The 13,236-nt window shown below is 38.7% G+C and overlaps 1 protein-coding gene and 1 pseudogene across 2 annotated transcripts; both read left to right on the top strand.

The window, feature by feature from the left end:
- Positions 1 to 346: 346 nt before the first annotated feature.
- Positions 347 to 12,786, top strand: LOC148724673 (uncharacterized; annotated as a pseudogene). The gene is made up of 10 exons (XR_015990458.1): positions 347 to 589; positions 3,556 to 4,076; positions 7,529 to 7,621; positions 7,969 to 8,009; positions 8,719 to 8,835; positions 9,349 to 9,471; positions 9,850 to 9,925; positions 10,462 to 10,541; positions 11,376 to 11,435; positions 12,048 to 12,786. The product of XR_015990458.1 is annotated as an uncharacterized LOC148724673 (transcript).
- On the top strand, positions 4,507 to 7,127 carry LOC148724674 (uncharacterized). The gene is made up of 2 exons (XM_088729799.1): positions 4,507 to 4,647; positions 5,198 to 7,127. Exons 1-2 carry the CDS (start codon positions 4,636 to 4,638, stop codon positions 5,711 to 5,713), a joined length of 528 nt encoding a protein of 175 aa, XP_088585925.1. The 5' UTR covers positions 4,507 to 4,635; the 3' UTR covers positions 5,714 to 7,127.
- Positions 12,787 to 13,236: the final 450 nt, after the last annotated feature.

Here is a 13,236-nt window from a genome sequence, read left to right as displayed (position 1 = left end):
TTAGAAAAAACATTCTAAGTACAGTCTTCATTCCGTGCAATTGGGACATAAATAAAAGGTTCTCATAAAATAGACACCTTATTTTATACCACAGAAGACAATCAAAAGGTAATATGGGTACCCCGGTTAAAAATACATCGATAACTCTATTAATTAATACCAGTCCTGATTTAAAGGAAAAAGTTATGTGAACAAAATAAAAGTAGTCTGTACCACTAAGCATTCCTTCACGGTTTAGACTGGGAGTCCCGAAGTTTTTTAAGCATGTATTCTAATATCTTATGACGATAAGCCCCCACCCACCCCACCCCACACCGTTCTGTTTTCTCTCAGACGCTGGCCAGCGGTCCGTGTATGAGGTAAACATGGCGATCCGTTACTGAACACCGTTCTTGTCAATCAGAAAATCATAATACCAGCATGATATTGCCTCGAAGAAGAAGCAGTTGTGTTATTTGATTCGTACTTCACATTTGAGTCCAAGCTTGGGTGACACAGGTTATTTCTTATGGTGGACTGACGAGGGGAATTTGAACACTAGTTGTGTTTGAATTGTTGGAAGAAATGGTCGCATGGGAATGTAGGAATGGTAAGTATTACGAATAATTTCACATTTTGCTGCTTGAATAGAAAGTAAAGTTTATTTTAATTGCTTTCGCATGTATTTCTGACGGTTTTAGATCTACCTGCTCGATTTATGTCTGCGACGCTTCATGTTGATCTGTCGGCTATTCTTATTCAATGACATGGAAATGATGTGGCCGGGTATTCTGAAGTCTAGCCGATAAGTCCCTCAAAATGGCGGCCAAACTTGGAGATTGCCGAAAATAAAGTAAGTTCGTGGAGTTATAAAGCTTTCGTAAAGGTCGGGCCGCAAAGTTTTTTTCTGTAGTTACCTTTTCTATGGCTTCTACTTCCTAACTATGTTAGTTGGATCAGTTAAGAACGCCTCACTTTTTCAAAAATTTACCTTGAATTTGATCGGGTTTCGCGTGTGTGACTTAAGCAAATCGATAAGGTGTCATTCAAGTCTTCCTGTTTCCATGATTGAAATTTGATGTTCACGAAAGTCGCCTCGATGGATAAGATAGAAGTAATATACATGGCTGTGGTATTTGTTTTTTGCTGAGTTCCGTAGTGTCTTTTAAATTGTCCTCCAAAGTTGTCTCAAATTAAAGTCTTGAAAAGTGTTACAACAGGCCTTCGCTCGAGTGAAATTTCATTTCCGTAAAACTTTGAAAAATAAAGAGATCCGATCAAACGGATTGTGGTTTTAGTATAGGCACATGAATGTCTTACAACACACAAGAAATGAGGAAAATCTGTGTCTCAAGCAAATTGACCGGACCGCTTTTACAGAGACACACTCTTAATTTTATAAAGGCACACCTCGGAGGAGAGGTTAGTTACATCAGGCACATTAGGGTAGTTATGTACAGGTACACCAGAGTGGAGTGGTAGTTATGTGCAGGTACACCAGGGTTGTGTTGATTCAGGGGTGATATTGTAAGAAGGACTTGGATGCCAGTTACTCCCTGTGGTTAGAGGGTCAAAACTTCTGAATTTTTGTTCATATCTTTGAAAATTTTTTGCATTTTGTGCATTTGTAACATGTTTGTTTCCATACTTAAAAATTGTGAAATTTCTACAAAGCTGTGTGTATGTAGTCCTGATTCTCTTGTTCTCTGTGAAATAATGTGCTTGCACATGTGGGTGAGATGATTTTAAATAAAACTTTACACTAACTGGGAGTCAGAATGGTAATAAATGTAACTACATGTATGCCCATGTGGCAATGTTCTCCTTTTCAGGCAGTAGAAACTGGTAGAGTTTAATGCCTTTGCCTCTTATTAAGGCCTAAAATCACTTGGAATTATTGAAAATGTAACAGGTATATTTTAAAACGACTGTTTTACTAGTTTGAAAATTTTTTTGACTTAATTATCATACTTGAAATGAGGAGAAGATCGACTGAGTCAGATTAAATATTAGTAACTCTGTGCAATTGGTGAATTTGAATTTGGGGAAACTACCCAGTTTCTATTCATCTGCGAAAAGAAGTTAATGAAATGGAATATCTAAGTTGCATTTTCTTCTGTATACTGCTTGACTGTATAGTGCTTGACTTTAAAAGTGCAAGTTAATGGGCTATTTGTTTACTAACTGTGTTTTATTTCACTGCAAGAATTTTGAGTTATTCTATGTTAGGATAGCTTAGTGTTGGTAGCCTTTTAATTGTATTTGTTCAGTGGAAAGAGCACATCATGTTTTTGTTTTAGAATGATATTAGTGTGGTAAACATTCTCTCTTAGAGAGCACTGTCTTGCTTAGTTGGTATGATCCTTTTCTAAGCCCTTTCTTAAAAGTAATGAATCTTCAAGTATGCCTCAAATGGTTTAATAACTATTTTAGTGTAGTTCTTGGGAAAATACATATAATTAAATTTTTTGTGTATTTACTAACAATAAAACTGAAAGGTAGTACACTAGTCTTGTAGCTAGACTTAAAAAAATACTGCCAATTTCAAACAGTCCATGACTCAGAAAGGAGGATAGCATTGTTACTCAATTAAATCATTTTGTCGGTGTTGCTTTTAAATATTCATTTTTGAAACAGAAATAGTCTCAATAATGTAACAAGGCTAAATCATTTTCAAGATAATTTGGTTTTGTCAACTCAGTTCATAATGTAAATTGGCCACCTTAAACAATTTTCTAAAGCTGAAGTTTTGACTGCAAGCTTGTCGTCACGCAGCAATACATTTTATTTAGGACTAACAGCCCATACCCCCTTTATTCAATCATAAAGTCTATTTCAAGGTGATCCTGTAAGACTCAAACTTATCTCCATCAGATTTCAGATTAAACTGGCATTTGAAGCTTGTTCTTTTCTCAGTAACTGTAATATAACTTTTTTGGTCCTAAGCCTTCTGTGGTTGTGGCAAACAGCAAAGTGAACCTTACATGTTGCTATAGATGACTCTTTCTATGTAATTTGAACAAGATCGAGCCCTGGTTAGACAGTCTCTGAAAATCTGGACTTTCAATTTTATTGTTCAAAGCTGTTCGTGTACAGTAAAAACCCGCAGGTGAGAACCTACATTTTTAGGAGTTAGCCCAAACAGGTTCTTATATAAATGGTACTTAACAAAATTTTAGGCTATTATTTTAGGTTCTTAAAGCAGGTTCTTATTCTTGGAGAAAAACAGACCTGCATAACAAGTTGGTAATTGTCCTATATTTTGTAACTACATATTTTACTCTCATTTTTCTTGAGAAAATCATGTTTTACAGCAATGGCAATCTGGTTTTTCTTCGATTATGATTACAGAAATTATTTCAGTGTACCTGTAATGTACTATATGATTTTAGAAAATAAGAACCTATTTTAATTTTTTTAGGCTAAATAGGTTCTTGTTTATAGGGGGTATAAATGGCAGATTTTAGGCTAACAGGTTCTTAATTTTTAGGTTCTTACTTGTGGGTTTTTACTGTATATGCATGTAAAAGCCTGATTCAGTATACAACAATTTATTCCATTTCATTGCCTGCCTAGGGAAAGAAGTAAATGGAGAATGGCAAAACCTCACTACTGATGAGTTTTTCATGAGCAATCTTGAACTTCAAAAAGTAGACCAAGATTGTGAGAGTGAGCCAGAGGAGAAACCAGATGATTCCCACTTGGCAAGCATGGTTCTCAATCACATTCTAAGAGTAACTTCGACAAGAAATTCACAGCACCTCCCCAAACCCTGAAGCCTGCTGCAGCAGCAGAGTCCTTGACTGGAAATGGGCATGTGCCCGATACAGAGAGCATTTGTGAACAAGTTAAACTTGAACTTGTTAAGTATAATATTTCCCAAGAGGTGTTTGCCAAAGCAGTCTTGGGCAAATCGCAAGGATATCTCTCTGAAATGCTCAAACATGGTGAGAACTTTTTCCGCCCGCAAGACAATACGCACTAGAGAGGTTGGATGAATTTTGAGATCATGCTACAGTTCCTTCAGAGACCAGAGGCTCAACGCCTAAGGATTTATTACCAGAAGGGAGAATTGAGAAGAAGGGAGAGGATGAAATGTAGGCAGATTGAGATAATAAGTGCATTTTTTTTTTCATCAGGCGTTTGCAATTTTCTTTCTTTGTTTTCAATTTAATTTTTGTTGAGATTTTTGTTGTTGTGTAGCCTGCTGTGTAGGCATCACATTAAGGTGAGTTGAGGTTACAAGCTCACAATCATTCATTTAACTAGCCTTGTTCAATTTCAAATTAGAGTGGATGGTGGGGAAGGGGTGGAGAAAGACAAATAGATTTCTATTCATCTCTGTTTCCTCACCCCTCCGCTCTCCTTCGTTCAGTCTGTTGCTTACTTGGTAGGGGCTATAAATTTGACCAAGAAACTAACAAAGGCTTGGTTGCCAAAGTCACATTTGCTCTGCAGACTAGTTGCTGTGCAATACATATTGATCTGGGAGAGGATGATTTCTGGTTTTTCTTTCTTCTTATTAGAATTCATGTACTCCAGGTTTATGTGAAAAAGAGAACCTGGCATAGTTCTTACAAAGCGAATTTAGTTTCTGTGATTGAAGACTGCATTTCTACATGCATTTCTACTGCATTTCTTGTCCCCGTTGCAAAAATGAAACAGAAGGTGGGTGAACATTTACTGCACTATCAATCAAAGAGTGGAATAGACTAGATAAAGACCTTAAAGAACTAAAGAATGCCAAAGCCTTGAAAAAGAAAGTTATAATCAATTTACTTAGTAAACAAAATAGTGATATGAATTTTTTATAATATGGATGATGATATTAATATTTAGTATGTTTTTATTATGAATTTTTAGTATATATACATATGTATTAATTTCTTTTTAATAGGTTTATAAATTGTATACATCAAATTATCATTACTTTTATCTATGTTAATTTTATTTATTGATTAGATTACTTTATAGAGGGCCACAGGGTTATCATTTGTACCTATTAACTGTTATGTGCTACCCTCTTAAAATAAAGTCATTATCTTATCTTTTCTTACCTTTGTGTCCGTGAGGTCTAAGTTAATTGGGTTTTAAATTATCGTTAATTTTGATATTTTTAGAGTATGAGAAGCACCTTGAAGATTAATTGTAAATTATGAGAGTTGACATAAATTTTGATGCTGATGTGTTTTTTTTTTTGGGGGGGGGGGGGTATTAGGGTCTGTCTGGTGATGCACTCAGGAAAAGAAGACACTACATACCCACAGAAGCCAAGGCGGTCATGGAGGATCATTATCACCGCAGCAAGTACCTTTTATTGGAGAAGTGCCAAACCTTAGCCAATCAGCTGGCCATACCTGAACAGTGTGTCAGTGATTACTTCAAGAATCTGCGATCCAAGAAGAAACATGAGGAGCGAATGAAGTGTTTGCTGAAAGGGCTGGAACATGGTGAAAAACAACCTGACCAGGGGGATTCTGGAGATGAAGATGAAGACAGTGTGGAAAATGGCTCCAGTGAAAATCCTGGATTGTGTTTGCCTGATAATTCAGCTGTGCCAACATCTAGTGCAGCAGGAGAAGCTTCCCCACAATCACATGGTCATGCGCAATCTCCAAGTTTAATACATTCATGTGGTAGAAGATTTAATGTGTCTCCCCCAGTATCTGCTTCATCTCCAACTTTTCCAACATCCTCAGAAAGGAGAGTTTCTGAAACCGATTTAGTTGCATAAAAAATTGCTGCTCTGACGCAAAGTCAAAAGTCATTGAACAAACAGTCTGGTGTCCGAAATTGCCTGTCACCTACTGTGAGAGGTAAAGACAGTGAACTGCAGGTTTCAAGGACATCCACCAGCAGTTCTGTTCATTGTGCAGTCAGGGAGAGTTCTGCACTCTCTTCCAGCTACCTGTCATCATCGCAGACACCTGTCTCCAGCTCTGAAGAAGTGGAGACCTTCTCACTTGAGAGCTTGATTGATGGTACCTGTAGTTCTGTCGTGCTCCAGGGGGGGACACCTGAAACTGAGGGACTGGAGGTTGGGCAACAGATTTATGTTGTACATGTTAACAACCCTGTTGTGACAAGTGTTCAGAACTGAAGGCATCGGAGTTCAAGAAGCTGGCATCAAGAAATTTCGAGACAATTTTCTACAACTAGCAACTCCATGATATGTGAAGAAGACTATAATTAATCATTTATTAATTATTGATTATAACTATTAATAATAATTATAGTTACACAAAAATTACAAAAGTGGCAATGATTAACCAGGAAAGAGAAAGGATAATTAAGAATGCAGAAGACACAAAAGACAGAATCAGGAATACAAACTTGCAAAATGAAAGTCAACTTTACACAATGTGGAAACTGTGACATACCTTGTTTTAGTTGTGCTATAGAAAAGGAAACATTAAACCTATGACTCCCAAAATCTGATTCTTAACTCCCCCCTCCCCTCCCCCCTTCCTCCAGCTGCCACACATTTCCTTGCAAATTAATTACAAGAATTTGGTGCTAGATCAAGATAACAACTTCTACCTGATAAGTCTGAGTATTCTCATTCCTTTTTTGCTGGATAATGCATGGATACAATAGTGAGAAGTTATCAATGAATCACTTCAGGGAGTTAGGGTTAATTTTTTTTAACTGGCCACAATATTTTTCCATAATATTGAAGATTTTTTTTCCCCTTATTGAGTCAGTTTCCCTTCGCCCTCTGTTACATTCAAAATGGAGAAATCAACTGTAACATAAGTATTTGGCTTTACACTACCTGAATGCCCAGGTAATTTGTGTCAAGATTTGGATTTAACTTGTCAAAAATTATCATTTGAAGTTAGAAACAGTGAGGATAATTTCTTTCTGTAAATATAACAGAAATAAAGAGATGAAAGCATCAAGGAACTTTCTAGAGATGATTTAAAACTAAATCATTTTTTAACGGTTAGTTTGTCACTTTCACTGTAACAGCTTTTGGAATGTGATCTGTAAAATATCTTAAATGAGGAACATAGCACATAGTCATGATTAGCAAGGTCATGTAAAGTATTTATTAGGCTTTCATCCACCAAAATAGTTTATCAGATTTTGAGATTAATGTTACATGATTCATTGTTATCAGAAAATAAATCACACTAGTGTTATAATTGTCTCACATTAAGGGGTTAAGGTCACCAAACTAGCAGTTATCCTTTGTGGGAAGTTGCATAGCTGTATACCCTCGCATGTTGAAGGAGCTTGTTAGCGTGAGTTTTAAGACGGAAAGTAGAGCAGTCATCATTTGAGAACTAATGTAGAGGGGTGCCTGATCTTGTTCCCAGATCCTACCGTGCAAATGTAGCTTACAACTATGAAAGGTCTAGGTACGAGACAAGGAGGTGCTGTCATTGTAGGTCACGCATATAATGATTATACAATGGAACCTCCAATATGGGGAACTGATTGGGACTGGAAAAAGCGCCCCTGAAGGTGTTCCAATGTTATGAAGAGGAACCTCCCATTCAATGAGAGAATTCTGGAAGACTTACCACATGACATTCTTTTCCAGATCATGGTACCAGTCCTCCAGCGGCCATGTACGAAACATATTACGTAACAGCACATAAGGCTCCCTGCCGAACAGCGAGTTTTAGTCAAAATGGTAAAATTCTGTTAATTTTTTGGTGCCTATGCTCGTTTTCGGTTTTTTTGTTTTATTTTACCGTTCGGAAGCCAGCTATCGAGAGTAGTTAGTACTTTGATTATTTCAAATAGATGTCGCCTGAGTTTAGTGTCGACCTAGATGGAAACTCCAATATCAGGTTTTCGAGAACGGACTGGAGCCTATTATTATTTTTCACTGACTTTACCGGAAAAATGATGATAGGTTCCAGTCCTTACTCGGAAACATGATTTTGAAGTATCCCTTTAAGTCAGGACGCTGAATTTAGGCCCCCTTCAGTGAAAAATGACCATGATTAAGTTACATGTTTCGTTAATCTGTTTTAGGTCGATTGATAGCCACAGGCTCAGTGGATGCGTCCATCAAGGTATGTTGTTATAAAATTAACATGAAACACATCGGTCAAACATCTGGCGTGTGCAAGGTCGGAGATCAATTTTGGCCAACGGCGCCAATTTCAAACAATAACTGCTGTGACGTAAAATATGCGACCAAAATTGAAACGTTCTTAGAAATATAAACAAAAGGAAAGAAAAATTGGGAAAAGAAAAACTCAAGACTTTCCTACAAAGCTTATGTAAACACTGATATCCACAGTTGGTTTACCGTTTTGTTTTGAGCTTCATCATGATGACAAAAAAAAAAAAAGATTTTAGATAGGTTTGTTCATGGCTCTCAGTAAATCGAGACTCGAGAAAGAGCCGAAAAACAACGGACAGCAGTTGCAGTTGTCACGGTGATGGTCTTTTTTGCTAGTCCCCCACGGCTTTTCGTGCGCCCGCGTTTTCACTCATTTCCTTTAAACAGAGTGCCTAGAGTGCCTAGCACTGGGCTAGAACCAGGACCTCTCAACGCGGAGTTCAGCGCACCTAGCACCATTCGTCCTCAATTCCCACTTGAATGAATCTTAATTTGACAATCTTCTATAAAGACCTTATGATAATTAATTTCTTCCAATGTGAAAATGCAAAGCAGCTATTGAAATGAATGACTGAAAAGTGTGCAAATACAGTATAGCACAGTTTGAATGTTGGTCGCGTTTTATCTCTGTACTTTCTCCGGGTTATTTCTTGCAGGTGTTAGATGTCGAGAGAATGGTTGCAAAAAACACGATGCCACAAACACAGGATCAAGGAGCTGGCACCAATTTAGAAAATCATCCAGTTATCAGGACTCTTTACGACCATATGGATGTACGTCACTAACGCGCTGAGAATAAGCTTATTATTTCTATCGTAATTGTGCTCGTCAGCATATTAAGCTCCGCGTTTACGTGAAACGTGAACGGCAAGAGTGACCACGTGACCTTGTTTTTCCCGCCATTTTTTCACGTTCGCCGGTTGCGCTTCGTCGTTTCAACTGGAAAGTAACCTGTTTCGCGTTTCTCGTGTGCGGGAGATTTTTTTCACTTTTTCTGTTACCGAGTAGAAGTTAATTGGCGGAAAAAGGGAACGGGAATTGTTTGTTGTAAGTCATACAAGGGCGCCTTCAAATCTACTGTGACGTGAGCTCACGCGAAGCTAAAGCCGCAAGGTTCACGCCATTTTACATGAAACGTGAAAGGGCAAGCTGACGTTTGCCGTTTCACATAAAGGCGTTGCTTAATCTCTCTTTTATCATTATCGTTAACGCGATCCTTATCTTGATTGTTATTGTTGTCATTAGGGTGCAGGATGTATTACACTACTGTTTTCATTTTGTTTCAGGAAGTTACAGCTGTTGAATTTCATCCCAACGCTTTGGTCTTGGCATCTGGCAGTAAAGACTGCACAGTTAAACTGTTCGATATCTCCAAACCCTCCGTGAAAAAGGCATATCGTTCCCTTCAGGTAAGCTACATGTATATGGCAAACATTCTGAACATTTCATAAACTATTCAGTAATTGATATCTGAATTGGATCTAGGAGTTTTTCATGGAGGTGAAGGGAGGGGGTCGTAAATTTTGATTGAACGAACACTATAAGTATAGTTCTCACGGGAAGGGGGGCATAGACTCACTCCCCTCCCCTCCCCCTTTCACTCCCCTCCCCCTTTCACTCCCCTCCCCCTTTCACTCCCCTCCCCCTTTCACTCCCCTCCCCTTGAGTCCCCCTCCGCTGAGTCTACTACTGAAGCAACCTATTAACTTATACGCATTGTGCAAAAGATAGTTTTAAATTATTTGAGGTTGCTAAAAACTGCAAGTTACAATCTGTTTTTCTTTCAGGAAGCCGAGGTTGTAACATCCATGTCGTTTCATCCCACAGGAGATTTCATTCTTGTTGGCACAGAGCACCCAACCAGTGAGTTCTTTTTTCCTATTTAATCCCAGACTACAAGCAGCCCGTCCTTTTCCGTCACACGAAATCACGGAGAAGAAAATTGCTGCAAATTAGTGTACTGAATTTTTGTTAATTGTGTTATTATGACCTATAAGCAGTAGTCGCGTAGTCTTTCCTCGTACCCAGACCCTTTGCGTTTAATACATGGTAGGATCTGGGTACAAGATTACTCGTAGTCAAATTCAAAGAGCAGTGAAAGTCTTACTGAGTGCGATTTGACCATCAAGATTAAAAAAAAAAATAAGTCCTTTGGCCTTCGTTTGTAGCATGTCTCGAAACATTTTATTCTGACTTAATGTAATCAAACTAATTTACAAGATGATCCATTCCAAATAAGAACTCTTTTCGGACACATTCGATGGCATTCTTCATAAGAATTTTTTTTTTCATATTATTGCTGATAATGGACTCTTTTTATATCCTGTTCTTGCAGGAGTATGCTGTCATTCATCCACTCTAAACATATTAATCATTTTGCATTTGGTTTTTTTTTACAGTTCGTCTTTATGATACAAACACAGGGCAGTGTTTTGTACCGGCAAACCCTCGTGAATATCACACAGGATCTATTAATATGGTATGATTAATTTTATTTTTGACAAATTTTAATCACACGGGTGAGCTGTTAACAAGAACTCTTACTCTACATTTGTTACCCATCAGACACTCTTAGCCCAGGGACTGGTCATTAGTTATCGCCCAGGGGAAGGGAGGGGGGAGTAGTTAGATTTCCGTTGTGTCACGATGTCTTACTCAATCACCCTGTAAGGTTATGTGACATTGCTATGATGCCCCTCCCCCCAACGTCATACGCAGTGAATTGACTGTAAAATTTACATCGCCCCACCCGTTTATATTCTTTTGATGACGACTGATTCCCCTTCCGCTCCCCGCCAAAACCAAGGACCACAAAATTCCTCCCCCCGCAGGGTAGTAAAAACAACTGGTCCTGTACATCCAATTTCTCACAGACAAAACATAGCCTTACTTGCAACACAGTTCTCAATGCTGCTTCCAACTGGAGAGAAAAAGAAATTTGTTCAATTTACAGTGAATTCTGATTTCTGGGGCAGCATGAGGTTGAGAATCATCTAAATACTAGTAAACTGTAAAACAGACGATATACTTGTAATTCTAGAGTGTCCATGTCCTTATTATTCGGAATGTAAGATTGACCCTTGAACCCCTAGAGTGACTAGCATTTCATTTCTCCTCACAATTTCACAGCTGAATCACACATTAAGGTCACGAGAATAAAGGAAATGATCACCATCTAAAAAGCTCTTCATTGTTGACTAAATTCTCCTTGTCAGCTCCTTAGGAAATGTATGGAGAACAGTGTAGAGAATATGCGTACTGATCATGATGTGAGGGTGTAAAGGGTTAACAGGGCTTCGTTCATCAATTGTAGGTGCAATATTCCGCATCAGCTAATCTTTATGCATCTTGTAGCAAGGATGGATCAATAAAGGTAGGTGGTACCAACACAGTGGTGAAAGCTTTGCGCATGTGCATTTATTGAAAATGTTTAAGGTGTTTTATAGAGAACATGTCAGTCAAACACAGGGCATGCGCGAGGGGAGTAAGTTTGACGTCTGCGCGCCAATTTACCCGCGCGAAGGAAAACATAAGAAACTCCACAACCGTCCCGGGGAAAAAAAGAGAGAGGAAATTAAAACACTCATGGCAATTTGTAAAAGGAAATCTAAATTAGGGAAAAGAAAACCTCGCGACTCTTCCAACACAAAGCTTATTAATTACGAGTATCCTGTTGAATTACCGTTCTGTTTTGAGTTTTACCAAAACAGTTCATGACTTTTAAGACGTAGTCACTTAATGGCTTGTGTGATTCTTTGTAACTCGGAAGATGCAAAAGAGCCACGCAAGTGTGGGGCCGGTCCACCTTTTCCGGACTGGCTCGCACCCTGTCGCACACACGTCAGCTTTCATTATGGCTTTCTTTACGATTGTCTGCGGGAGGACCATGTGGGTCATATTATTATGAATATTACGTTGAAAATATTTCCTTATTTTTGTTGTCAATAACTTGACACCCGATAACACATGTCTTCATTTGCTGTAGATCTGGGATGGAGTCAGCAATCGATGTATTGCAACATTTGAACAGGCACACCAGGGTGGAGAGGTTAGTTATGTACGGGCACACAAAAGTGGTGAGGTTAGTCATGTACAGGCACACCAAAGTGGAGATTTTAGTTTTGTAGAGGCACACCAGATTTGAGAGGTTAGTTATGTACAAACACACCAGGGTGGAGAGGTTAGTTTTGTCCAAACACATCGCGATGGAGAGGTTAGCTATATACAAACACACTAAGGTGGAGAGGTAAATTTTGTACAAACACACCAGGGTGGAGGGGTTGGTTTTGTACAAACACCAGGGTGGAGGGGTTAGTTTTAGACTGGCACACAAGGGTGAAGAGGTTAGTTATGTCTGGCATACTAGGGTGGAGAGGGTAGTTATCTATAGGTACATCAAGGTGCACGGAGTAGTTATGTAGAGGTACACCAGGGTGGAGAGGGTAGTTATGTATAGGTACATCAAGGTGCATGGAGTAGTTATGTAGAGGTACACCAGGGTGGAGAGGGTAGTTATGTCTAGGTAGGTCAAGGTGCAAGTGTAGTTATGTGCAGGTACACCAGGGTCGAGGGGGTAGTTATGTGCAGGCACACAAGGATGGAGAGGGTAGTTATGTGCAGGCACACCAGAGTGAAGTTGTCAGTTACTTACAGGCAAACCAGGATGGAGACGTTAGTAGTGTAGAGGACTTTGTACGAATTACTAAGATGGTGTTTTCTGCTGCAGGTGCATTCAGTTTGTTTTTCTCAAAACGGAAAGGTAAGAAGAAAAAAATTATGGTTTCTTACTTCGTTCAATTGCACTTAAGATATTTTTTCTAACAACAAATGCTTATACGATGAATGTATGAAGTTCATATATTTTGAAGTTCATATATTTTTCATCACGGGTTTATTACGAATCAACTTAACGGCCTGCTCCCAGTTGGCTTGTTAGCTCAATTGGTAGAATGCTGCGCTGGTATCGCAGAGGTCAGTGGTTCGAATCCCGTACAGGCCTGATTTTTTCAGGTCTGATTTTTCGCTATTGCATAAAAGCCGCTCTCTACTGCGAGGATCGTGCATCATACGTAACAAATGCTTACTTGAAAGCCAGTGGTATAATTTCAGCTCGTGTTTGTGTAGACTGTTCCAGGCATTCAGGAATTTAAACAAGGCGCAATAAAAAATGGCGC

This window comes from Stylophora pistillata, chromosome 8 (genome assembly GCF_964205215.1).
Source record: "Stylophora pistillata chromosome 8, jaStyPist1.2, whole genome shotgun sequence".
NCBI lineage: Eukaryota > Metazoa > Cnidaria > Anthozoa > Scleractinia > Pocilloporidae > Stylophora > Stylophora pistillata.
This window is presented reverse-complemented; position numbering and strand designations above follow the sequence as displayed.